The 27505-nt window shown below is 51.6% G+C and overlaps 1 protein-coding gene across 6 annotated transcripts in view; it reads right to left on the bottom strand.

Moving 5' to 3' along the window:
• TTC13 (tetratricopeptide repeat domain 13) overlaps positions 1-27505 on the bottom strand; it is a 63781-nt gene that overhangs the window by 6166 nt on the left and 30110 nt on the right. Inside the window, exons 6-18 of one of the 6 annotated variants that reach the window (XM_045861133.1) lie at positions 26882-26974; positions 24182-24298; positions 23112-23222; positions 17531-17613; positions 15725-15866; positions 15301-15475; positions 13574-13730; positions 9463-9593; positions 8188-8320; positions 7490-7582; positions 5041-5124; positions 4183-4267; positions 1834-1943 (exon numbers count right to left, since the gene is read on the bottom strand). In XM_045861133.1, the coding sequence (XP_045717089.1) occupies positions 1834-1943; positions 4183-4267; positions 5041-5124; positions 7490-7582; positions 8188-8320; positions 9463-9593; positions 13574-13730; positions 15301-15475; positions 15725-15866; positions 17531-17613; positions 23112-23222; positions 24182-24298; positions 26882-26974 (1514 nt within the window). The remainder of the gene's footprint in view (positions 1-1833; positions 1944-4182; positions 4268-5040; positions 5125-7489; positions 7583-8187; positions 8321-9462; positions 9594-13573; positions 13731-15300; positions 15476-15724; positions 15867-17530; positions 17614-23111; positions 23223-24181; positions 24299-26881; positions 26975-27505) is intronic. The other 5 variants (XM_045861141.1, XM_045861150.1, XM_045861157.1 and 2 more) reach the window with 5 other exon arrangements.

Below are 27505 nucleotides of genomic sequence, written 5' to 3'. Positions count from 1 at the left end.
GGGTATCTGTTGCACGACGCCAGCAACACAACACTGGCCGTGGTCCTCAGACCCCAGAAAGAGCACAGCACAGCTTCTCCCTTTCGAGGAAGGGAGGCGGAAATGAGGCCACGAATTATTCTGAGACTGCGCTCAGGCCTTCACATAGTTCATCGGGCTTCAAGAGAGGGAGGCCAGAGCTGACTTAGAAGACAAGGAAGAGAACAGGACACGCTTCCTGGGAGAAGAGGCCTGAGCTTGGGTCTTGAAGATCAAGGTGACAAGAGACTCAGAAGGAGGGGCCAGGTGACCTCAGGGAGCAAGCAGTCCTGCTGGATCAGCAGCCCAGGTCCCGGCAGGAACGCGGTTCAGGTAAAGCAGGAAAAACCGTCCAGGCCGTGTTACGGAAGGCCTCCAACGCCCGGCTGGGGAGCAGGTTTTGGCATCAACAGATGAGGGCAAGGTGTGGGCTGGGGAGTCATTTCTGGGGTCAGGGGAGCGCCCAGTGGAGTGCAGCCCTGGGAACGCCGCTGCAAAGCCCTGGGAAGCCATCAGGACACGGGCGACCGGCACAGCAGCAGGAGTCTCCGTGAGGGGCTGGGGGCCCAGGCAAGCAAGGCGGTGGGGGGGCGGGGGGTGACAGGGACAGCGAGGAAAGATGCTACATTTGAGGGGGAAGGGGTTTTACGTGCTCTCTTACTCGGGGACTCCATTTCCGCCTGGGAATTCACGCTGAGAACACCTGTATCTGTATCCACACCACTGGTTGGTGAAATGATAGGAAGTAATTTCACGTGCATAGTGAACCCTGAAATTCCTTTGGGGGAAAGCATGACCCTTATCGTGGAGGGACGTTGACAAGTAGGTGGCTGGGGGTACAGACTGAGACCCCAAAGACACGGAGAATCACAGAAACCTGGAAGCGGCTGCACTGGTGCTTGCTCGTGAGTCCCGCCGTGGAGCCTGACCGAGGGCCCTGTGGCCCGGGAGCAAGAGCACGCGAGGCAGAGGGTCGGGGGACTGCGTCACTGCCCCACCGCCCAGCGGCAGGGGTCACAGCCCCGAGGGCTGAGGAGGGTGGGCGGGGGCTCAAGGTAAGCCCACCCAAAATTCAAGGGAATGGAGGCTTCTGGAGGAAGCTTGTATTTTAGAAATGGTTAATAAAAATGTTCCCTGGGGTACTATTTACCGAGTGAGAAAAGGGAACCACCCCAAATGGTCCATAACGAAAAATTAGTAGGAGAAACTACAGGACCCATACAACGGAACACCATGGAATTACTGAAAATGTGTATATGAACAGGACATGGGGAAATGTTACAAAGTAACGGTGAGGCTAGTAGAGAAACACATTACAAGGCACTACACAGAATATAATCCGTTTCCAAAGAAAATAACTGAAGTGTTTTTATTTTTTAATCTTTGCTTATCTGTATATTCTAAATGTTGTACACTAAGATTACGCTACTCTTGTAATAATTAAAACCTGCATTTAAAAACAAAGAAGAAATTGGCCTTGCATGTGCCAATTTCTCACGTTTTTTGGCTTTATTAGTAAAAGCCTTCCCCCAATGAACTTCAAGAACCCAGAAGGGTGTCTCCCACCGGCCCCACCAGACGTCACACCGGGAGTCTGGAGAGCAGTGGACAGATTCAGCACAGTCGGCAGGGGCTGACCCCAGTGTGATGCCATAGATGTGACAGGAAGAAGAACTGGTGACAGCCACACTGGCTGCCTTGTCTGCGTTTCAGCAGAAAGCGGACGCCCCGCGGGTGGTCCGTCCATGCCAGCGAGCGCAGGCGCACTTCCCGACACCCGCCCGCCCGCCCCCCACGCTCGGGCACCCTACGTACTTGTCTCCCGTAATCGTGACTGTGAATCCGTCGTACTCCTTCCCTTGCTCTTTGAGGCTGGGGACTTTCGTGTTCACCGTGAACCCATCCTTCGTTTTAGTGTTAAACTGCTTTCAGGGAAAAAGAAAAGTCACGTTACTAGTGTGAGATTCACTGTACACCCCCAGCTGCCACCGTGCAGTGCTGACTCAGATTTCTGTGTCTTCAGGGAGGGTCACGAAGTCCCTGACGCAGGAGGCCCAGTGAGCAGTGACAGGACGGCGCCTCTGCCCTGCCCCAGGCCCCAACGCTGACTCTCCTCTGCCCAGTTCACACCCCGAGGGGCACCTGCCAGAGGTGCAGAGGACCTGGCACAGTGGGCTCACGGCCCCTTCTGGGGCCCCCTCTGGGGTTCTTCTCACGCTCAGTCTCCATCGGCGGCAACCCTGACTCTCAGCAGGGGCTGCACCGACGCCCTGCAACTCAAGGGAACTGGGCCGGCTCCTTCCGAGCAGAGTCTGGGTTCTCTGACGAGCGCTCGGAGTGACTTTGATGTGCCAGCTGGGAATGTCAGGCACGCTCCGGCTCTGCAGAGCGCAGACCGGCAAGCTACGGGAATCCCGCCGAGCGAAGGGCGGCCCTCGGGGTGGCAGCGCGAAGGCGGCTTCAGGCGCTCGACCTCTCCGCTGCCCTGGGTGGGTGTGACTGCGGTCTCTCGCAGGTTCCTTGGGAACAGACCCACACATAAAACACTGAAATCTCCCTAAGTGACTGTGTACTGTGCCCAACGTAGTAAACTTAAATGCCTCAAATGCCCACGGGAAGGCTGAAGGTGAAAAACTGAGAGGCGTGCCAGGGCTCTTGCTGCCTGGTGCGCCCCAGCAGCAGCCGCCCTCCTCGAGGCCCTTCTGCCCTCTGGGGGGCGTCTGGGGGACTCCCGGGCGAGTCTGGAGGGCGGGAGCCAAGGCCACTCGACACCCCTCCGTGCGGGCTCCCCACGCCCCGCGGACTTTCACATAGGCGGAGAACCTGTCTGCAACTTAATCACCTGGGCCCGCAACTCCTGTCACACGCGGACACTAAATATGTGTCACAGGTTTAAGGCACATGGAACTTTCCGGGAATGCACACAGCATGTCAATTGAGGAAAGAGCGTGTGATGTCCTGCTGGGCACCTCACTGAGCGTGGTTTACCATTTCAGAACGCCCTCTCACCAGTGACATCGTGGCTCCTGACACCCGAGTCACCAAACAACACGCAGGTACGGGGCTGCCCTTGCAGCTGACGGTCACCACTTGCAGCTGACGGTCACCACAATGCTACATACAGGTGCGGGCGACCGGCCGCCTCTCAGGAAGGCGTGCCTGAACCCCGACACACCGCAGTGCACACCCCTCTATTACTAGTTCCTCACATTTCAGAACTCCTCTACGGCTCTACGCTCACCTGAGAGAGTTTCTGAGTAAGCGGGACATACTGTGGAGTTCATCTTATTGCACCTGACCCTATTTGCTGAGTTAACACGGGGGGCTGAGAAGACGGAGGACCACTTGTCGGTCCATCAGACCCTCATGAGAACCCCCGAGGTGGGCCCTCAGAGTCGCCGCTCCTCAGCAGCCAGGAGCCTCGAACCCAGCCCGGACACAGGCTCACCCACACCCAGCGAGACAGCGTGGATCCGTACACGGCCTGAGGCTTCCTGGTTATTCCTTAGAGGTGGGTAAGCTTTGGTCATTCACAGAAATTTCTTAAATTCTATTTGCTGTAAATCAACCTTATCTATACTACAGCTTTAAGGAGAAAGCTTATCCCACCCTGCAAATTTCATGCACTTCAGCAGACGCAGCTCCAGCCTCCGCCTCCTGGGCTCCGTGAGACGCTGCTTGGGCTGCACGTACCTGCCCGGTGGCCTGGTGAATAACCCGGGCAGGGAGCTGGGGGGAGCCTGGGCTCACCGCACACAGTCCCCTTCTCTCAAGAGTCACCGCCTTGTGTCTGTCTGAGCCCTGAAAGCGGCTGCCCTGCATTTTGTCCAGTTGCACAATTGTCACAATGTGGAAGGGCAGGTCGAGTGCCAGTCACTCCATCGGGACCAGAAACAGAATTCAACTGTCTGTATCCTTACTTCCTCTGTTTCCTGCACCTGCTACTTCCTTACACATTTGCTTTTATCCTTGAGTCCAACGTCTGTGTTTTATTGTACTTTGGTTATTATTCAGTGTGATTATGTCAGTGTTTTCAGGTAGCATGTGCTTCATAAACTTTAAAACATTTATGGTGTAAGACTCACAAACATGGCGCTGAACAAGTCAAAAAAGTGCTACGGTTTTATTTTTTCCTACAGTGCACTGCGGTTTTGACAGACTTACCTTCATGATGGGAAGAAGGTCTTCCACTCTGTGCACCTTTTCCAGAGCCTCTCGAACTTCCAACAAGCCTTTAGGGTTATTAGTGCTTCAGGAGAGAGAGAGTTGGGACTACAATTAATACAGAAATGTAATCATTATGCCATTACCTCTCATTTAAATACATCATCCTCAATTATGATTAACTCAATATCCAAAATGGTGGGCTGCAACGGAAGTTTCTAAATACTGGGGTGGTTTGAGCTAATGAATTTGCGGATACGGGTGAGAACTCGGGAAACAGGCAGCAGCCCCCCGAGAAGGTGAAACAGGGAAAAGCAGAAGCAACAGGCATGCTGTCTGGTCGTGAAACCTGGTTCGCCCGTGCCAACTCTGAAACCAGACGTGCGTGTTTCTTCTTCCTAAAGCTGCTCACAGGGACGTGCCCTGCTAGACCTTCATATCAATGTTACAGTAACCTGGTGATAACCAACCACTCAGAATGCTTCTATTCTCCAGTGTTCTGTTCAATGTTACATCTACACCTTTACATCTCCCCGCCTTTCAGGTGGGGAAGAAAGAGTACGAAGGCTGAAATCCCTTATGAAATGTGCCAGAGAAACATCCTGCCTTTCAAAAGGAAGAGACTAGACAAGTCACAACATTGCACATAAGATTAAACATATCTGGTTGAGTCCGTGCATTTTGTTAAGTTATTAAAAAGAAGGTCGCTAATCACTCTAAAAGGTTTTGATTCTAAACACAATGTAAAAATTTGAAACAGTTTATTTAGTCTGTCAGTAGGCTTAGTTTTCAAGTTTCATAACCATAAGAAATATACAAAAATCAATCCATTATTATGAAAAGAATTTAAAGGATTACCCGTGATAAATAAGAATTCTATCTTTAATAAAATGAAGAATTTTCTCAAAATATTCCAGGTATCTCATGTTAATCACCTGACCCCTGTAAGAAAAAAAATTAAGAATTTTTACAAAGGCATGTATTCCAAACACCATCTAATTTCCAAGTTAACTCCAAAGAACAACAGAGAACCATGAGAATAATGTAGCAAAAAAGATGGGGAATTCACTTAATTCGCAACCAACGAATGGAAAAGCAAAGAACTGTCTCAGCCAGCCTGGTGGTCAGCTCGTGGGGTTTGTTATGGCGAGAAAGGTGCCAAACTCAGCCCCGGAGAGGCCACGATGGGGAGAGAAACCCTCACGTACTCAAATGAGGCTCAATTTCCACACCGGTTTCCTCCCGTGGATCCCTTCAGTTTTCGGCAGCACACCTTCTCGCCCTGGGCTCTCCCGGTCGCAGTATCTGCAGGTGCGCCTACCTTTTATCCAGATGGGCACTGGCAGTTTCTCCACAACCCACCTGAGATAAGGTTTTCCTCAGGTTTCTGTGCCCACCCCCTCTTTACAACTCTCTTTTGGAACTTCTTGTACAGTCAACATGCTGATGCACACAGCTGACTGATGTACGCATGTACAACACGTATACACCTGACTGAGGCACACACGTACAAGAAAATGTACACATCCTACTGACGTACACACGTACAGGATAATGCACAGCCTATTTGTGTACAACACGTAAACATCCGACTGCTCCCCAGACGCCCCCCAAACCTCGAGTTCATCGGAGTCAAGCAGGAGTCCCCTCTCCCACACTCTCCCAGCTCTACCCTCCCAGACTTGTCCGCCCGCTTTCCGCCCTGCTGCTGCCTGGCCGACCGGGATGCCCGCGAACCTGAGCCACAGAGGGGAGACCCCCTGTGGTCCCACACCGTCCTGGGTCCGACCCGCCGCCAGTGCTCCTCCTGCCCCTGCCTCAATGCCCTGTCCTCCCTCCAGCTCTCGTGCACTCGGCCCTCCAGACCTCGGCACCTGTCACTCACGCTGCCACACGACTCTCTGCCCACTTCCTGCGCCTCCCAGGTCACTGTCTCTCTAACCTATTCTGCCACCTGCAGCCTAAGTGACCACCCGACTGGGCAAATGTGCTCACGCCACCTCTCTGGTTACAGCCTCTGAGCAGCTCAGCGTCATTTTCGGGGAGAAAACACCTTCTCATGGAGCAGAAAGTTGTTTCTATGTTGGGGGAAAAGTTTTTTACATTTTGGCCTCTGTCCGTCTTTCAGGCCTTGGATGGCTGGTCCTCCCCTCGTGGCAAACCAGCCCCCCAGCCACCACGAGTCAGCTGTCCCTCCCCGCCCTCCGGGCCCAGCCCTGCCCCCCTCGCTGCCTTCCCTCCTTCCAGACACCCGGGCCTCGCCTGGGACCTAGTCCCAGCGCCCTGCTCTGGGACGTCCTGGACACGGGACCACCACAGCCTAACACAGTGCATGCAGCTGTTCACGGTCCGCGGTCTGCGTTCAGCTCTGGGCTTTCTGAAGTCGGGACCCGCTGCACTGCCTCGCCGCCGCCGCGCAGCACCGCCCTGACGGTGGACTGCTGACAATGTTAGGTCAGTTTAGTCTACAAATGCCACAGACTGGTCCGTGAGAAACAGAAATACAGAGGTCACGAGGGAAAAATTAGTTTTTAGAAATTAGAAACAAATGTCTAAATGACATTTCCATTAAACTTAAATGTCAAAGGTGTACAGAGTATTATTTCCTTGACTCAAACTTCTGGAATGACAAGCACTTTCGAGGGGACACAACTACCATATTTACTTGCAAGTTCTATCTACAGTTAAATGCAGTGGGCCCCTCTGAAGCCGCTGTCTTCACAAAGCGCTCATCGTTTACTGGGAAGGTGGCAGAGCCCACGCAGGGAGAGGCGCGGAGGCCGGCACTTCACCCGCGTCTCTAACTTGCCGAGCCTCTGGGCCCAGAACAGCCCTCCCAGGCAGGTGGCTCAGCGACCAGACGGCAACCCTCTGTGCATCTGCGGGGGGTGGGGGGGGTGGGGTGGGGGGGGTAGCCCTTTCCCCACGACGGCCATACCTCGCTACCAGGGTATTATGATAGACATGATGTCCTCCGCCTAAATGCTTTCTGTTGTGGTTCAGGACAGAAAGATGGACATCTGTTAAAGATGGGCATCCCCGACGAGAACCTGGCAGCCCACCCTGCCTCGGGTCCTGCCTCAGACACAGCGGCTGCAGCAGGCCCAGGGCAGGCGCTGCGTTTCCTTCTGCAGCCGCGCCAGCTGAGCAGATGCAAGCAGGCGCGACTCCGCGGGGGCAGAGCGAGTCTGCGCAGGGAAGCCTGGCAAGGTCGCCAGGAAAGGAGCAGTGGGCGCCTCACGGCCTCCAGACCCGTCTGCTAAGAACGAACTCCCGTGAAAGTGAGAGAGGCACAGAAGGGTGGTACCTGATTAGATTGATGTGGTTGTTGAAACCTCTGCTGAGACTTCGGGCTGGCATCTGGTCTAGCCATAGCACCGGCTGGTCTGGGTCCGCAATCCTGCGAAACAGAGCTTGTTAGAGAGGAAGGCCTTTCGCACCCTAGAGAGGTTCAAAGGCATTAAAAATAGAACATCAGCGTCTTTGCAGAAGTGTGGAGGAAGCAATCGCTCAGACCCTTACGTCTACGAACACGGAACACAAACACACGAGTTCCAAAAGGCTGCCCGACTGGGCTGAGGGAGAGGTCAGGGCCGGCTCCTGGCAGAGCCGCATTTTCTCACGCAGATGGGACCGTCAGCTACCGACCCTGCAGCCGCCGGTCGTCCAGACACACTCGTCAATGTAGACACAGGGAAGCGCACCGCAGCCCACTCAAAGGTGCCACAGTAACGAAATGCGCTTTCAGAGAGGCTTTTTCTAAAATACTTCTAAACATGTGCTTGGAAACGTGATAACCCCTATTCTGGGCATATTACTCAAGCGTGTTTCAAAGAATGGCGATGCCGGCGACTTCTGGCAAACGTCAGAGGGGAACGCACAGTGTGCTGCCTTGCTGTGCGAGGCTTACTGTCAGGCCACGGAACAGCCCGCGGGGCCCGGGGAGGGACCTGTCGTGTCACGGCCACTGCATCCGGTCCTCCCACGCCAGCCGCACGCACGTACCGCCTCCACTTGACGGCGATGTCGAACATGTCCCTCCACTGCATCAGCCGCGTCTTCCCGTTCACCCGGACCTTCGAGCTGGTCCACGTGCGCTGCACGGCCTGCATGACTTCCAGCGCCGCCAAGCCCATGGCTGCGCGCGAGAGAGAGAGACTCGGGGTGTGCAGGGCCTGTCGGCACACGGCCCGGGCCCGATCCCCACCGAGCCTGGGGGACAGCTCCCGCGCCGTCACACAGGGGCCTCGAACACCACGGGGCTCAGGGGCCCTGGCCGCCCGCGCAGGCGGGAATCCACGAGCAGCTCTGGTCCCCCCAAGTGAACTACCGACAGCCTGCTGTCAACCCAAGGCCTCACCGATTGCACGAATAATCTATTGCACGTGATTCTGTATGCAGTGTGTACTATGTCCTGTATTCTCACAGTGGAGTAAGCTTGAGAACTGTGAAGGAAGAGAAAATGCCTTCCCAGTTCTGCGCTGTATTTTTGGGGGCCATAGTTGACATCAACAGTTGATAAGACACATTGTCTGTCAGCACCTACAATAATACCGTCTTACGTGGTTTACTGCAGATGGTACATGTGTTACTAACACTAGACACCAAAAATGAAAAGCTCGTGTGTAAAAAACACTATTTGTTTGCAGGTGTAACGATTCAGGCGCTGATAAGTAAGAGTCAGCAGTGGGATTGCTTTACGACAGCCTAGTGTAACCCACGCAACTGCTGCACAGCAGACGGGAAATCTCTACAGAATTTTTTGGTACAGTTACTGGAAAACACCCACGCACGAGGGGCCCGTGTGGTTCAAACCCCTATTGTTCAAGGGTTACTACACGAAGAGCTGCAAGTACTGGTAACTTAGCAGGTCTGGTACACATCACAGTTGTAACAGCCCTGCTGAAGCTATTGGAGAAAACTAGACACGCCCCCAAAGCTGTCCCCTCCCAGCTCTGCTCCCTCCTGAAGCTCCTGGAGGCCCTCAGTCTCCCCCAAGGACAAGGTGCCAGTGGGTGACGTCCAACCCGCAGCGAAGCCTCCAGGCCGGCAGGAGGCGCTGGTGTCTACACGGGGCACATTCCCCAGCTAAGGCGGGACGAGGCCTTCTCCTGGAACTCCGATGAACACATCTGTGGATCTGCACGTTTCTGTCACGATCAGGTGCAGATTCCGCGTAGGCACAACACGTGATTTTTTTAAAAGCACAATGTGGTGGAGCAACCCTTGCTCTTTTGTCTGAAATATATTTCCACTTTCAGATAGTTGGCTGCAAAATACCTCTGTGTATCCTCTTGTTTGGCAGGAAGCCTGGCGTTTCGTACTGCATCAGCGATCCCAACCGGTCGGCCACGCAAATCAGCTCTTGGACCTCGGGCTTGTAGCTCTCAAAGTTCTGATGCAACACGTCTCTGGAGGAAACATTACAGACACGATGAGGGCTCTTACAGCAGACATCGGGCAATCAGACTTCACCTGAAGAGCAGTCTCTTCCGCCCCTGGAAAACGAATGAAGAAACCTAGGACCACGTAGTTTTTACTCCGTCCAGCGCTTTGCATGCAACCATACACAAAGCGGTGGAAGGGATCTCCCAGAGCACGTGCAGAACGAGGCTGACATGCTTGTCAGCAACACTGGCGACTAGTTGCAATTCGGACCATTGCTCGCTATGTAAACTCCTCCAGAGACATAGCCTGCGTGGAGGGCCCTCTGCAACAGCCCCCACGCGAGGTCCACCGCCCCCCTCGGGACTGCAGCAGGTACACTCGGAATGGCATATGTGACCACGACCGTGTAGCTGGCAGCCTGCTGGAAGTTTTCGTAACAAACACTGCAATTCCAAGCATAGGTTGTGCTGAGGTCCTCAAGGTCACCCTGAGGTCCAGCTGTCCACTGGGAAGACTGGCCGGACTCAGTGCCGTCATTCATTACAGCAAAGGGCACAAGCACAGACATCAAAGGAAAAAGGTGCGTGGGGCCAAGTCCGGAGGTGACAGGGCCAAGCTCCCAAGGGTCCTCTCCCGGGGGACACACGGGATGACTTCCCCGAGGGAAGGGCTGTCCACCAGGGAGCTCGCTAGACACTCAGGGCCCCGGGTGTTTACTGGGGGGCGGTCACGTGAGCCGCCCAGGTTGATCAGGAAGGAGAGGAGGTGGTCACGCAGTGCCTGTGCAGGCAGCCTGGGCCCAGGGAGCCGCTCTCCTCTGTCCTGGGCCTGGTGGACACTCCTGAAGTCCAAGTTCCCAGACACCAGCCAAGGGCCAACCTTGTAAACACAGGCCTTTCCCAGGACAGCGGCTCAGGCCTGGCAGGTTAACCCTTTCCTGCACAGAGGTATTTCCCCAAAAAGGGATGGTGGAAAACACGGATGACCTCTTTAAACTACCTATTTCCTTTTTTATTTTTGGTTATGTAATAACTGACACATACAAAAACATACCACCTCAGTACCAACCTAAGAACTGGGACAACTCTGTGGCTCTATCTACTTGTCTGCTTCTGTCTTAGCCCATCCTCCTGGCCCCCAGCAAGGGCAACTTGTTTTGAATTTTGTGTTGGTGACTCCCTTACTTTTTCCTTTTAAGAAACGGGTACATTGCGTATACCCCTCAACAACACAGTCTACAGTTCTCCTTGTGAGCTTCATGGGAAGACGAGGTGCCCCAGCAGGCTGCTGCCCTGCTGTGTTCACTCAGCGTGGCATTTGGAGACGAACCCACACTGTCGCACAGGCCACTTGTTTATGCTGCTGAACACCACCCCCTGGTGTGAGGGGCTGCGTCCACCCACTCCTCCGTTCACGGACACCTGGGACGGTTCCCAGTGTTCGGTGTGGACAAACGCTGCTCGCAACGGTCCCGCACAGGTCTCTCTGCAGACAGTGCTCTGCCCGTGCGAGGTTCTCACTGAGTGTGTGCAGCGGGGTCACTGGGCGGTAGGACACGCGAGGTCTCAGCTTCATGAGACACGGACGAACTGCCGGCCAGTGTGGCTGCAGCAGTTTAAACTCTCTGATCGCCACTTCTGGTCGCCACCACTATTATCAGGCTGTGTAGTGTTTGCTCATCTAGCTTAGGCTTATTTTTTCACTCAGTCCCTTTGTCTAAGGTCCATACAGTGTATCATTGTTTTAAAAATTCTTGTCTACCTGAAAATCATAAAAGTCTTCCCTTACATTTTCTCTAAAAGTTTAAAAAATGTTGCCACTCACACTTAAGATTTTATTCGTCTAAAACTGGATCTCTATCTACACCATCACGAAAGTCAGTTTTATGTTATCCACGTAACAACCTAACTGCACCCTTGCCACTTACAGGCAAGTCCCGCCCTCGCCCACAACAAGCCGCTGCCACTCCTCGAGGCTCCCTGACGGAGGCTTCTAAGCCCCCTGCTGCGCTCCGCTGGCCCACCCGCCCGTCCGGCCCCAGCACCGAGGTCTCCGCTCCCGTCTCGCATCTGCTCTCTGGCAGGACGGGAGCCTTCCCCTCTGAGGCCGGGTTCGGGCACCGTCTTCCTTAGGAGTCATCTTCTGGATGACTCTCGGTTCTTTGTTTTTCCACACAATTTCCAGGATTAGCCCATCAAGTTTCTCAGAAAAACTCTGTTTCAAGTTTTGAATGGCATTTTATTGCATTTATAATTAATTGGCAGAGAAATGACTTACTGATCTCATTGAACTTCCTATTCATGAACAGTGTTTCTCTCCCTGTATTTCTTAGTAACTTTCAATCAAGTTTTATAATGAACTCCACAGAGATTGTTTATCTTTTCTAAGATATATTCTTAAGTACTTATTGCTATTATAAATGGTATTTTTGTTTCTTGCTGGTATATAGAAATGCAAATGATTCTTGTACATTGATTATAATCGACCACCTTGCTAAATAAACTCTTAGCAGTTCTTACAATTTGTAAGTTTTCTGGGTTTTAAAAAAATATTTATTTATTTTCGGGGGGGGGAGAGGGAAGAGATACACCGATGTGAGGGAGAAGCACCAATGGGCTGCCTCTCACACACACCCCGACTGGAGCGATGTGACTTTCTATTTTTAAGATTTCCCTCCTTATCTTAGGTTTTCTCCAGTTTCTTTTCATTTACCCTTTTTAAAAAATCTGTGGATTTATATGTTTCCCCAGTTCTGGGAAATTCTTAGTCATCATGTTTTTTAAGTTGCCTCTCTCCCGTTCTCTCCTGAGGTTTCAACAACATGTGCTAGCCCTACTCACGCCGTCCGCCTCTTCTGCCTCTTCCCTGGTTTCCGTCCCCTTGGCTCTCAGTGCCGCACACACTCCGGACGCTTCCAGTGCTCTCCCCTCCAGCTCTGTCCTTTTCTCTCTGCACTGCACTCTGGACATGCCCAGTGCTCTCCCCTCCAACTCTGCCCTCTTCTCTCAGCTATGGCTAACCTGCTGTCTGGTCTACATAATGAGTTCTTCTTATACTTTCTGTTACCAAAGCTCCCAATTATTTTTTTAATTTGCCCGGTCATCTTTTATAATCTCCTTGTTCATGTTTCTCATTTCTTCATAATTTCTTTAAGTACTTAATTGGGAGTTCTTTTAGAGGCTGCATTCCATAATTCCAAGAGCCAAAGTCCTCGAGGGTCAGTCTGCTGTGTGCGGTCTCTGCTGATTCTCACATTAACAGTCTTACTCTGTGGGCAAACCTGGGGCCCACGTTCACACCGATCCTTCCTCGGACGAATCTGCATTTGCTTCTGTTGGACCCTGGGTGGGCCTCCAGCACGGCACCATTTTAGCCCTTTCAAGTTGAGCAGCCCCTGCCTGTGCCTCTGGGCCGTCAGGTGCACTTACTGCCCCCTCCCAGGACACCGTCTTCCTGTTAAATGTGCTTACCGTGCACCACCTGAGTCTGAATACCTCCTTCTTTCTTTTTGGAGAGTGAGAGGGTTCCTCTGGAAGGAGTCAGATCAGCCTCTTAATTTTTAAGGTACTGCAGACTCCCAGGGACCAATATCTGTCCTAGATCTGTTTTGTGATGGGACAGCCCTTCAGCGTCTCTGCTTTGCCGTACGCAGCAGCCGCAGCTGGCCAGCAGGGTAATTTCCAGTGCGTGCGGTAGTCCGTTCTAAAAGTAACACGGCCCAGAACAACGCACGTCACAGACTGCCAGCACGTACCAGCGCACCTGCAGTTTGACGTTGCCCCAAGTGAGCAGGGAAGAAGGGGCTGGAAGGAAGGATGCTATCCAGAGGTGAGTTTTGTGGTACTTTATAAACTAAAAGAAGAAGTATTTGCAGACATGTCGGATCAAAGCATAAACTGATCAGAGAGACATGAACAGAAGGCCACTTGTGGATGGAAGGACAGCGTGACGGGCCCGCGGGGCTGCGGTGCGGGGAAGGGAGCGGGACCCGGGACGCACTCACCTGATGTGGGGCTGCAGCCCCGGCTGCTCCTCGTAGTCCTCGATGAGGAAGGGCAGGCTCTTGGCCCAGTGGTCCTTGAAGCTGCCCGGCAGGTCCGCGTCGACGTTGTACTCCGTGAGGGGGGTGTCCAGGTGTGCGTGCAGGTACCGAGAATACTCTGCGCACAGGAAAGCAGATCTGACACACCCAAACACTGCTGAAGGAGCGCTCTTGGCGGCCCGCTGCCGTGCAAACACTTTCTCAGAGACTGCTATGTAGCTACGAGAACTCTAAATGGAGAGTCCAGGTATTATTAAGCCACAATTCTTATAGGACAAGCGGAGTGACCCGCCACTGACTGAGTCCCCAGGGTGCCACGCCAGCCACTCGGGGAACCTTTCCATGAAACGCACCAAAGGTCTCACTTTTCGATTCCAGAGTCACGCCAGGAAACAGAGGGGACTGCGACTCAGAGACCAGAGCTATGCTGCCCAGTGGGCAGCCTCCGGCCGCCGAGCTGCTGAGTCCTGAAAGTGTGGTTAGTGTGACTGAGACACCAGGCTTCAGTGTTTTATTTAATTTGGCTAATTTAAAGTTAAAAACACACTTAATTCAATGATTAGAAAACTTCAGTATGTTTGGAACAACTTGCATGTACAAATCTACTTTCTCAACTTTACGTTTTAGGAAATCTAAGTTTACATCAAATGTTTCCAATGAAAATTGAGTGTCCAAATTGAGATGCGTTATACATGGAAACTATGCAGCAGATTTTGAAGACTTAGTGCAAAACAGGTAAAATATTGAAGGGCTAGTGTTTTCACTAATATTGTAGATATACTGAATTAAATAAAATGTATCATTAAAATCCGTTTTGCCTCTTTGTTTCCACTTTTTTTTCTCTTACAGAGAGAGAGAGAGAGAGAGAGAGAGAGAGAGAAACATCAATGTGCGGTTGCTGGGGGCCGTGGCCTGCAACCCAGGCATGTGCCCTGACTGGGAATCGAACCTGCGATGCTTTGGTTCGAAGCCCGTGCTCAACCCACTGAGCTATGCCAGCCAGGGCTGTTTCCACTTTTTTAATGTGGCCACTAGGAATCTGCAATTACATGTGTAGTCTTCAGTGTTTCTCAGGGGCCAGCACTGGTGGGGAAGGCTGGTGGTAATGCAAGAAGAAAAGAAATGGCAGCAGAGACCTGGGGTTCCCATGGAAAACAGAACGACCTTTGAGCATGGCAGTGAGAAGGTGAGTGAGACCATGACCGACAGACAGAATGATAACTCAAAGATCTGCTTTCCTCCTCATCCCCATTAAACTCCTCCAGACTCCGTGAGCATTCCAATGTGAACGCATTCTGATCAAAGACAGACCTTTACACTGAACAGTAAAACCTCACGGAAGGTCCCTTTCCTGTCACCCCTGCATCTTTGGAGAAGGCACAATGAGACGGGAACATGCAGATGATCGTCACGGTGAGTTCAAATTATGCTTTCCTGACTTAAGTAAAATGCTTTTGACTTTAGACAGGAAATGCGTAGGGGGTGGCAGAAACAGCTCTGGACTGGTCTCCAGAAGGCATGGCCTCCATCCAGCCCAGCTCGCACTACCACCTGCGGGCGGGCGGCCATGGGCAGACAACCTCGCGCCTCTGGCGACACTCAGTGCCTCCTGGGACGTGAGAGACACGCGGTACGATTTCCGCAGCTTTGGCATTGACCGTCGATGACTCTGCCATGTGCTGACTTACCTCGGAGATACTTCACTTTGAGGTACTCCGGGCTGGCCTTCTGGCCCGGCAGAGGGTCGTTCAGCATGACTTTGGTCTGCGCCTTTATCCCCTCGTAGAACTGCCCCATGGCGACGTGGCTGAGCCCCTTCATGTACTGGCACACCTCGTTGTACGGCTCCAGCTGCAGACACCGCTGCGGGGGGGAGGGTGGGGAGACGCCCTGTTTGCATCAGTGCAGCTTAGGGAAACGTTCGAGGGCTTTACGCTTTAATCTGGACTCGGAGGAGTGTTTCCCCCGGGCTGAGTCAGACCAAGCACCTGCTCGTAAGTTAGTCTACGGGGCAAGGCGGTGGAGGCTCCTTCTTCCTTTTCGCTGAGGTGTCAACAAACACTGTTCTCGCCACCCCGCCCGTCCTTCGCAGCCTCACCAAGCGGGGCTCACCTTGAAGTTCTTCAGGGCCTCCTGCAGGCTGCCGTGGTGGTACAGCATCATGCCCCGGAGCTGCAGGGTCTGCACGTGGTTCTGGTTGAGCAGCAGGGCCTTCTGAAAGCTCTCGGTGGCCGCTTCAAAGTTGCCCAGTTCTCTAGGGATGGCGCGGCGGTTAGGGACGCGGTGCAGACTGCGTTCAGCACACGCCGCTCACAGTCGGGTCTGCGAATCCGACACCCCAGCGGCGGGGGCGCTCCCACCCCAGTCTCACCGCTGCACAGCTACACAGCCTTTCTGTCACACCTCCATCTCCTCTACCTCTCCTACGTCTTACCAGACTGTAGAACAACCACAGAGCTCTTGAAACTCTCCGGGGAAAGTTGCTGTAGAGCTTATGCAAATCCCTTTCCCTAACTCACAATGAGCTCCCACCCTTACGAAACTGTGTATACATTTTAGTGCTCAGGTAGAAACACAGGTTTCTCCTTCAAACACAAAAACAGGTGTGTAGGTTATAGTCATACAGAGGTTTAGCAATCTGAATCAAATTCATAGGTTTAAAAATTGTGTATTTTTCTGTCACTAAAGTTACTTTACTTAAAGTCTAGTATATTACTATGTAATCTACAATTCTGAAAAAAGAAGTCTAGTTTAGCATTGTGATCATTCCAGAGTGGAGATGTTTATTACTGACAAACCTTCTATATATTAAAATGTTTATAAATAATATTTTCAAAATATCCCATGTGTCAATTTTCTATAAATAGTGAATATGTTAAGAATGTAACAGCTTACATTCTTTTTTTCACAGCACTTTACTATTTTTAAGGTACTTTCGATCTATTTTCAATCCATGTTCCCAAGAACTCCATGGGACAGAAGAACAAGAATCATTCCTTCAACCCAAACAAATCACTTTCTTCAACTCAGGATGAGACCGTTTCTCCGACTACCGCAGCAGATAAATCAGCTCTTGAATTTAATCTTTCCTGAACAAGGGACCTAGCACAGTGTTGAAGGGGCTTTCTGTAACTGCCCTCCTTTTCTACCTTTCATAGTACGTCTAAAAAAGTCAGAGTGGGCCCTGGCTGGCATAGCTCAGTGGATTGAGCTCGGGCTTCGAACCAAAGTGTTGCAGGTTCGATTCCCAGTCAGGGCACATGCCTGGGTTGCAGACCATGACCCCCAGCAACCGCACATTGATGTTTCTCTCCCTTTCTCTATCTCCCTCCCTTCCCTCTCTATAAATAAATAAATAAATACAAATCTTTAAAAACAAAAAGTCAGAGTGTACATCTTCTCAAAGCTGCAGTGGAATCGCTCCACCTCCCAGGGCCTCGCGTGGAGCCAGGAAGCCGGGGTCCTGACGCAGCCCCTCGTCCCTGACAGAGATGCGTCAGGGTTGTGGCCTCCCCTCCCGCTGTCCCGGCAGCCCTCGGACACGTCACAGGGATGTGGGTATCGGCCTCCGTTGTGGCCGGAGAAGCGGCAGCACCCGTGACTCACCCGTGACTCGACAGCTCACAGTGCCACCGTTCACAACAAGAACCCTGGGGAGACCTGCACTCTCTAGACCAATGTACGTACAAACTGGAGTTGTCTTAAGAGATTAACGGATGGGTCATGATATCCTCTGATACATGGGTGTTCCTGTAGTCCAGAGACAATCTCAACCAGCACATAAATGCCTGTGCAGCTTAGAACGACCGTCTCTTTGGGTTAGGAAACGCAACTCCGCTTTGATGTCACCGTGGGGCGAGGCTCTCCTGCCTCCGCTCTGCGCCCTCCCTCCGCCCCGAGTGTAACGGCCGCACTTACCTGTAGGCCTGCCCCAGACTTTTGTACGCGTCGATGAAATCGACCTTCTGCTTCAAAGCGTCTTTGAAGGATTCGATAGCTTCCTGTAAAAGTATATAGGAAATTACTTCGTTTGCCTGACTGCTAAAGTTGAGTTTCACTTAAGTCACTACGGGACTTACACATTAGACATGGCCTCTCAGTGATTTTGCTCAGATAGGAGGGCTTTAAAAAGGGAGAGGTAGAAAGCAGAGTAAACTGTGAATCTGGGGGGTTTAATTTCAGCAGTAAACAAACGATCCACTATGAACAACAGCAGAGCCTGAAGTCCCTCTCTTTCGAAACGGGGAAACAACTCCTCTCTCTTTGCCATCAGCATTTTCAGTCCAGCAACATCACCTTCTTATCGAGATCGTTTCCTTAAGCAATCAAAGCCCCGTGGAACGAACAGAAGCTTACGAACTGTGTGAAAGACTCACAACAGCAGCAGTAAGACTGAGCCAACAAAAGAGGGAGGAAAAGCAAGCGCAGGGTGCAGCTGTTTATAAAACGAGCAAAAAGGCTCCCAGACTGGCTATCTGAGAGAGTCATAGGATCTGAAAGGGAAAGAAACAGCAAAGCAAAATAAAACAGAAACCTTCAGGCTGGGGCGTGTGAGGCCTGGCCCCTGCCAGCGCCGCTGTGGCAAAGGCCGCAGAGGCCCCGCGGGCACCGCGCCATGGGGAGGGGCCCTAAGAGACACAGCGCACGGGGCTGCTGTGGGACGCTTGCTATGAAAACCATCAATAAAATGGTGCCATTCTGGTCCAGAACCGATGTCCTAGGCTTAAACCAGCATCAAATGTGTCTTCCATGATGACTTGATTATTTACTGCAACAAAAAATGATGAAGACAGCTCACGCATGTCCCCAGGAAAAGAAGTATCTCACTTATGTTGATGGCTACAAAGTTTCACAGTCTCGAATGCCCTCACTGAGAAAGGCTTTACAACTAGCTCCTGTGAAACTCACTTCACACCTGATCAGGCAGTTCAGAGCAGAGAACCACTAAAGATGTCACGCGCCTTGCACATGGTAGGCACTCAGTAAATATTTAACGATTTGCTAGGCACACAGAATCATCGTGCAAAAGCAGTGCAATCCTCATTCTTTTCAGAAAGTCGTTCGTTCCCTGCGTCCTGACTTTCTCCGGGGTGGGGAGGGGCGGCCGGGCAGGAGAGGCCGGCTTTTTCAAACTCTCCAAAGGCAACGCTGGGACAACCACCTGCTCTTTCAGGAATCCAACCGAACACTGCTTGGCAGAGAGAGGAGGACAGATACATTTTAATAGTTGAGAAATGTTAAAGACCACTGTTAATCAGGCTTCCTGTTCTGGCATCTTGATTTCACGTTTTTTTTCAACTGTGTTTTTAGTTCCGCAAACACGTATTGAGCGCCAACTATGTGCCGGGGTGGCGTGAGGCACAGGGGAGACCAAGAGGAGGGGGCGCTACCGCTGTCCTCTGGGAGTCACAGTGGGGCTGGAAAGCTGACACGGAACCAGGTGACTAGGATATGAGCCAAGAACTACGAGAGAGGCACCAGTGAGAAAGGCTCTGCGAGCAGAGACAGAAACGATGCACTGAGCCTGGAAACACAGAGCCGGCTTTGTGGAGGAAGGGACGGCTGAGCTGGGTCTCGCGGAAGGAGAAAGAACTCGGTAAAGAAAGAAGCCCCGGGGGCGGGGCAGACACAGGGTGCTCCGCAGGCCGTGGGTGGGGCAGGAGTGCAGGGTGCACAGGGGGGGAGTGGTGGGGACAGAGGAGACGGGACCAGACCAGTGTGGTCAGCTGGGGCCAGGGAGGGAAGGGCCTCCACCACGCTCTGCGGTCTGGCCAGTCCCCGCCAACGAGGCCGGGGCAGGAAGGGATGCAGGCAGGCGTTCAGCCGCAGGAAACGGACTCTAGAGAGGACCACCACCCTGCGGCAACCGACGAGACAGACCGGAGGGGGGAGAATGGAGCCCCAGGAGGAGGCAGCTTTGGTGTCCGGGCAAGAGATAACAAAAGCTCGAAGGGTGGGGGAGAGCGTCTCGGGAGAGAAAAGAAGGGTCCGATTCCCGAGACATCTGCGAAGGCAAACTGAGAGAGAACTGGGTGGCTGTGGCGGAGTGGGGGAGAAGGGGGAGGGAGGGTAGGGAGCCCGGGTGGGGTGGAGGGTGTTAAGGCTGAGAGGAGGGATGGAGGGAGGAGACGGCAGGGAGGGAGGGGCGGGGTCGTGAGTGCAGCTGGGGCGCGTTAGGTCTGCGTGTGTGTGGACGTCTAGTGGAGATGCCCGGGACATCGGCTGCCCACTGCACTTACAGCATGCTCGGACGCCACAGTTCTTCAAAGTCTGATTTCTCTTCAGCTTTTAAGAGGCTTTGGTTTCGGGGATCCTGTCTAATCACTGCACAGCTCTCTACCTCATTCTGCCAAAGAGGGGACATAGCAGAATCAAGATTTTCAGCCATTGGGAACAAAGCAACTTCGTTCGAATGAATCAATCTCTTAAGCACACGGACTGGCTCTGAACTCGCCTGTGTGGCGATCGCAACCACCGCCGCTGCGCGGGCTGTCCTCCTCGCTAGGGGCGGGCGGCCGTCACCCCGAGGCTGTTCTCTGTCACTGAGAGAACCATCTCGGGCCACTCTCGGAGTAAAGGCTGATGATGCAAACATGTGCCAGAACATACACTTTTTGAAATACCCTTGGAACACAGATAAAACAGGGGAAATTCAACAGAAAAGTGTTTGCTGTTTTTTCCCTAGGAAAACCCAAAATGCCTGATGCATCTACTGAATTGGATAGCTGTGAAGTCTGTCATGTAATATTGCCTCACCTGTTTCTAATGCATATTGTATGATAAGGTACATATGGAATCACCCACTGAATTAAGTTCTAGATGGCTGCTGACCTGGAGAGAGCCCGTCAGGAGACAAAGGGAGCGCCAACTCACTGGCCCATTCGGCACGTCGTCCCTACAGGTACCGGGAGAAATGGGGGCATCTACGCTAAGTTAGTTAATGTAAGGAAGGCGTTTCACCACTGGCTCAGTGTGTTCCAATCTGTGCGATTGGGGCGCCCTCCACTCCTTCTCTACGTCATGGGCATGCTGTTGGGGTGCATGAGACAATACGGACGGCAGATCTATAAAAATGCAAAGAAAAAGTTCCCGTCTATTACACATGCTGACACTGTATTTGCGAGTGCGGTGGTGACAAGGCGGAGAAGGCCTGGAGGGCTCTGGTGAGGCTGGTCTACCAGGGGCTTCCGCCACTCGGCGAAGGCAGTTTCTAGGCTCTCGTCACGGAGATGTAGAATAAGGCAAACTGAGCTCCAGCCCTCGTCCAGTCTGTGAATCAGTGTCTCTGTTACAGCCCGTTTCTGGAAAACGTCTCATTTCAAGATCCCACACAGGGCCCCCTGCCCACCTGGCTTTCGAGCGAAAAGTGAAATCCTTGGTTTGCATTTATTTGCTTTAAAAAAATAACTTTCACTTCTTACACTAGTCATTGGTATCTTCTTATACTCAAATCTTTTTCTCCTCCACGAGCTCTTTGAGGGATAGGCTTTGACTATAGTATTGTAATTCTGGATTTTTTATTTACAGTGACTGAGAGAGGAGGAGGAGAAGAAGAGAGGGCAGGTACAAAAGAACGGGGAACGTCCGCCCGGCAGCCACTGAAAGCGCAGGTTAAATAGCTGCTCTCGAGGCTGCAGCTGCTGGCCTGGCTCCTGAGGGGCGCGGGGGGCCCTTGCTGAGACTCCCCTCCACGTACCTGCAGAAGGGGTCTGGGGTGCAGGAAACAGAATTGGCAAGATTCTTTTTGGTTTGGTTTTTAGTGGATAGGACTTGTTACTTTTTTTTAGTCTATGAAACATGGATCAAATTAAATTTTCACTTGTAAAATAATCCACTATAATTAACACCTGATTCATGTTTACAGCTTATAAAGTGCTTCCCACACATTATTTTATTTAATTCTCACAGTCACTTCAAGGGGCAGAGACTAGAATCATCTCTACTTGACAGGGGTGGGAGGAGAGGCTGGAGGAGTGTAAGTGTCTTGTCCTGTGGTGCAGCTGAAAAAGATTCAGAGCAAGGCCTTGCAACTCCAACTTCAATGCTCTGCCCCTGAACTTCAGGTATTCCACTAATACTTATTGAGCACCTACTATGTGACAGGCACTGTCTGCACCACTGAGGGTTTACAGCACACGGCCTTCTTAAAGGCAAACCCTCTCCCCACCCTGCAAGTGTGTGTGTGTGTGTGTGTGTGTGTGTGTGTGATCCTGAGGACTCTGTCCAATAACAGAATCATGTTCTTTTGCCTGCGTGCCCTGCCCGGCCACAGGCTACTAAAATTGTTCACAGCTTTCACCCTTCTTTGGGAAGTCTCCCTGACCTCCTGGTCAGAATGAAGTGTTTTTCACCTGTTCAGCCTGCCTGTGTTCAATCGGGCAGATGTGCTGTGCCCTGTGCCAGAGCGCCTACTGTGTGCCAGGCCCTGGGAGCTCTACTCTCAGCTCCCAGCCGTGTCTCTGGCCTGCTCGCTCCTGGTGTGGAGCCTGCTGCACACGGGTTCCCAGCTCGAGCTCTGAGAGCGTGGGCTCAAGGGCAGGGAGAAGGGATGGGCTGGAGGTGGCCTTCCTACCCGACAGTTCCAGTCGGCTGGGCCAGCACCTTGGCAGTTTCCCTCAATGGTACCTCCCGGGAGCAGTCCTCAAGGGACGGTGGTGGGGCCTGTGAATTGCAGAGGTGCCCCCCGCCTGCTCCTGGAGGAGCCAGTTACATCTCAGCCCCTTCGACCCGGAACGCCGACAATATCTCCCTGGGAGTCCCTCTGCCCCTACCCTGCTCGGCCACGACCGTTTCAGCATCCATTTCCTAGCTGTCAGATTTGGTTTCAACAGAACATTTCTCCCAGATCCAGTTGCACAGCTCCTCTGAGCCTATAGGCTAAAGCCAAAGTGTTTAGCATAGTGCTTCCACGCTTCCGGTCCTCCCCCACTCCAACTGTTCTGCCCCATCCCCCTCGCACAGGCCGACTGCTGGCCGCTGCACAGACTGACTGTGTCCCCACGCTCCCCTGTCCCCTCAGCTGTCCTCTCTGCCGGAAGAGCCCGTCTTCCTCCACCTGCTCCCACTCTGCCTTCAAAGTCCAGGACAAGGTCCACTTGTTCTCAGGAACTTCCTCTACCTCGAACTCTGTCGTTCAAATGAATCGTTCTTATCTCTGTGTCCAGAGCGCTCTGTTTGTATTCCTTTCTTGGGTGTATTTGCCATACGATAAAGTACGTGTGGAAACTCTGGGAGCTGTCTCCTTTACGAGAGTAAGGCATTCTCTCTCCCTCTTGCTAACCTTTGTCGCTCTTTCTCCTTCTGTATCCTCCTCCGACTACCTACCAGATAGTAGGAGCTCCATAAATACATTTGCACAAGCTACCTCCTGAAATAAACTGGCCAGATACTTGTTGGCACATCCTTGGAAAACACGCCGCGCCACACTCTGCTAACTTCTGCCTGCCCGCAGGATCGAGGCAGACTCATCGGACTGTGCACGCGGCGCACACACGTTCACCTTCAGGAGTCCGCGGTGGAAGAAGGTCAGCCCTTTGTAGAGCATGGCGACGGGCTGGTTCCGGTTCAGCTCCAGGGACTGCTGGAAGTCCTCGTGGGCCGTGGCGTAGTCCTGCAGGGGGCGGGGACAAGTGAGGCTGCGCTTGCTAGGTGTTTAGACTTTTCCCGCTTTTCACTGGTAGAGGAGAAACGTCCCAGTTTATCCTGTGCCCTTTTTAAACGTTTTAAGGAAAATATTTCATGGCCACAAATACTATAAGCTGAATTTTTACACTGTTTGTTGAAATGATTGATCTTCTTAGGGAACTCATAGGAGACACTCACAAAAGTTTGACTTAAGCATACTGTTTCAACTATAAAAAAGAATATTATTTTAAATAGTATTAAAGTCATAACCTGTTAGAGAAACTTGAAAAGTTATTTCCTGATACTAACATTTTTTATATTGAATACTTGTGAAATAATTACGCTATAAATCAACCTTTAAGTGTGTTTTGCTGAGATGTTTAAAATAGATTTTCTTTGGCATTAGAAAAGTAGTATAACAATTACGTAAACCCAAAAAGGTAAGTGTGGTGACTGCAAACGCACCTGTGACGAGAACGGATAACCCCGCCACGTCCACGTCGCCTGCACAGAGCAGATGCCGCATGAGAAGCCGCATTAGCTCAGCTCGGGTTCTCGGGTAGCATTACCCGAAGGGATGCAATCATACCTATAAATCTAATGCTCACGCTGATGACAGGCGTACCTGCTTCCTTACGCTGGCATTTGCAAGAAAGGCTGAAGTATGTCTATGAACAAAATTTCTCTTCTGTTTTTCTCTCTTTCTTTCCCCCCTAGTCCAGAGTGAGTTACTGCTGACGGTTCAACAAGAAAACATGTTCTCGGTACTTAGTGTTTCTCTGTGGGTTCAGCCCCAGCTAAAGAAGGGGGTCTTGTAACCGTCTTATGTCACCGACATATGGCTGTACAGCCCACAGCCGAAGCCCGCAGCAGCTGTCTGAAGCAGAAGGGGAATGAAACCCTTATCGTCACAAAGGGGAGCGTCCCCAGGCACGCGCCCCTCACCTCGGATATGAAGTGCAGGGTCCCCCGATGTCGGTACAAGCGTGCCGAGGGCTGCAGCTGGATGGCCTTGGTGAGATCGCTCACGGCCTCGTTAATTCGTCCCAGAGGGGACAGGATCTACAAACCCAGATGTGTGGTCAGGAAAAGAGACTTCCAACAACCATCCCGCACGCTGCCCGTGTTCTAGACTTCTCGGTGACGCGGGGCACACTCCACTCTCAGCATCACTCCCTCCACGGACTAGAATCCCCGACCCCAGGTGCAATGCAGGGAGGTTCGAGGCCAACAAGCGGAGAAGCCACCCCTCTGTCCCGTCCAGGGGGAGGCTGAGGAGCTCCGCAGCAACTGCCTTGTCCCTCCCTGTTCCACATTCTGGGTTATCACTGATGCTGCTTTTCCTGAAATGGGACCACTTTTTCCTCAACCTATCATTTCTCTTTCAGATCAAAATTCGGCAGATCAAACTCAATCTGAGAGAAAACTTGGAACCACCAAGAAACAGACAGTGCTGGCCACAGAGAGAGGCCTCCACGGCCCTTAGCGATGCCCCCTGAGGCGCTGGGCGCTCCATGCCAACTTCTAAGAGTCCGGGTGTTTTCTAAGCCCTGCCGTGTTCATTCTTAACGCATCAGTCACGGTGTGCAAGGCCAGGGGTGGGGAATGCCCGCCAGGCTGCCTGGGAAGCCGCTGCGGTCCAGCAACCAGCTGGGTTCCGGCACCAGGACCACACGGACGGCAGTTCGGAAGGGGGAAGCACCCCGAAAAGATGCACGAAAACCCAGCGTGGGGAGTCCGTGCGCATGCATCAAGCTCGAGCACTTGCTCCTGAACAAAGTTCCTAAATTAGGGTTGCTTTTCTTCTCACAGGTCATTTCAATTACGTTGTACTAACTAGTGTCCTATACTGCAGGAACCTCAAACCAGCAAAAGTGGGAGGATCCAGGCAGGCACGTCACTAGGGGGAGAAGGACCCCTCGCTCCCGAAGAGGAAGGAAAGGAAATGTGTGCCTGAGAGGGCCAGGAGCACAGCGGCCCAGGTTACAGTCTGGAAGGGAAAACACCCTTGCCCAGTGTACTAACCCCAGGGAACCTCAGGGAACCACCACAGGCCGGCACAGCCATCAACAGGCAGAACAGTCGCCTGAGTAAGTGAAACTGTCTAGTTACGTTCACTGAATGCAGACTGTTTCAGAGAGTAGAAGATTTCTCACATAGTAGTTTCTGGTATCGATAAATGATGTGCTGTAATGTAGCTGGAAAGATCACTATGCAGTGACGTTAGTGCCTGATAATGTTTGGAAAAGGGGCTAGGACTATGTATTTTTAAGATGATTGAAAATTACTTTTCTAATTACCAATATCATTTTTTGATATGCAATTAGCTTTTTATTAGACATATAAAAATTTTAAATCTGCTAATTAAGTCCTGTTTCTAAGGAAGCGTAGAAACTAAATTCCTGCTGTGTTCACAATGTTTTAACGTAAGGTCAGTCAGGGAGGGAGATGCCAGCACCCCGCCCTGGGGCAGAGGTCACAGGGTCATCGCCAAACCCTGACCCTGAACGCCAGCCAGGCTCCGGGCAGCAGGGAACCTCGGGGTTACCATCCAATACAGACCAGAGATAATGAATCATAGTATCATTAATTGATGAAGAATGTTATTCAGAAAGCCAAATCCCCAATACAACGTAAAATTCTTTTTAAGAAACTGAACTATTATTTATGACACTATAATTTTAAGAACAAAACATCACAAACAGCTGTAAATTACGAGAGCAAATAGTGTTTCCTTGTTAAGTTTTCTCTCCCCTAAGAGGAAGAAGTAATTTTTTTCCTTTAGTCCGACTACAAAACGCCATCTGGTCGGATGACTGAAAAGTTAGGTTCCATTCAATGAGCTTGAACACATTACCATACGCTCAGAAGCACTAGGTCTGGCTGCATGTGCAAACAAGCAAATACAGCACGAAACCCGGCCAGTTCAGAATGCCCTCTCCCCCTGGATCCCCTGGATTCCCAGGACCCCCAGGACCCCCAGGACGTGGGCTCTGATGGGTCTCAAACCACCTCCTCAGTGACACCCCCGCCCCTTGCCAGCCTCACTGGAAAATCTGGCGGGCCGCAGGCCACGCCCTTCTGTTCCCGAAGCACCTCCTCTTGGCATCACCTCTCACAGGGGCTGCCTGCCTGGAGTTTCCACCACGTTCCCTCTCTGTCTCCACCCCAAGTTCCCCTTCAGAGTCTGGTCAGAGTCAGCCTCCCTGGGCACATGTCTAGCCCGTAAGCATTACAAATAAGCACTCGCCTTCACACTCACACACACACACACACACACGCACACACACACTTCTAAAGGCTGTTTCATTTCTACCATGCTGTCACATTAAGTTTTGCTAAAGTATGTCATGTACCCAATACATATCCAGTGTAATATATACTTCTCAATGAACACCGACAGTTGCACATAAGGGCATACATACTTTAATACTAAATATTACTATTACATGTTAAAGCTGGAGTGTCGCTCAGCCCATAGTTTTCTATCATTTCGACCATGTTCAAAGACATTAAGTATGTAGGAGGAAAACACAACAGATGTAAGGGAACTTTAAAATATAAAAGTAAGAAAATAATAGAAAAAAAAAGTCCGAGATTCAACTAATCCAGTAAGGACAGAGGGAAGAAGAAATCCACACTCACTTCTGCTCGCTGCTCAAATACCTCTGGGCGGTCTGGTTCCAAGGAAATTACTCGGCTCAGTTCGAACAGAGCAAGCTCAGCATTCTTAATGTCCTTGAAAAGGCATTAGCTTAGTATGAGATACACTGTTACTCAACACCAGGGGGAACAGATCTTCTGAAATAATACTTTCATAACAATGTAACTACTTATTTACAAGTAAGTATCAATTATCTTCTTAGAACCTATCTGCCAAGTTAAGAAAGTTACATTACCATTATTTAACTCCCTCACTCTACCTGCTCGTCAACAGTACCCTGGGCCTGACCGCCGACCACAGTCTCACAGGTGGTAGAACAGTTTCCACATTGAACCCATTTAAACACTGACTCAGAGAATTTCAAGGGATGAGAACGTGGATGCCAGGCAAAATGAGACCTCTGACCAGCAGCGAGGCAGGGACAGGAGGGACCCAGCCAGCATCCATCGAACCCCTAAGGCTAAGAACTTTTCAAGAAAAGTTCTCTAAAATGTGCATGTTACTTTTACAATGAAAATGCATGAGCACATTACTTTTATATTAAAAGTGTGTTGAAGGTATGAGCAAACTCCATGTCAAGATATAACATTAAGAGATGAGAATTA

The sequence above is a fragment of the Phyllostomus hastatus genome, unplaced genomic scaffold (assembly GCF_019186645.2).
Source record: "Phyllostomus hastatus isolate PE091 unplaced genomic scaffold, TTU_PhHast_1.1 phas_contig_148, whole genome shotgun sequence".
NCBI classification, from domain to species: domain Eukaryota; kingdom Metazoa; phylum Chordata; class Mammalia; order Chiroptera; family Phyllostomidae; genus Phyllostomus; species Phyllostomus hastatus.
Note: the sequence above shows the minus strand (reverse complement) of the source record. Positions and strands in the feature narration are given on the sequence as shown.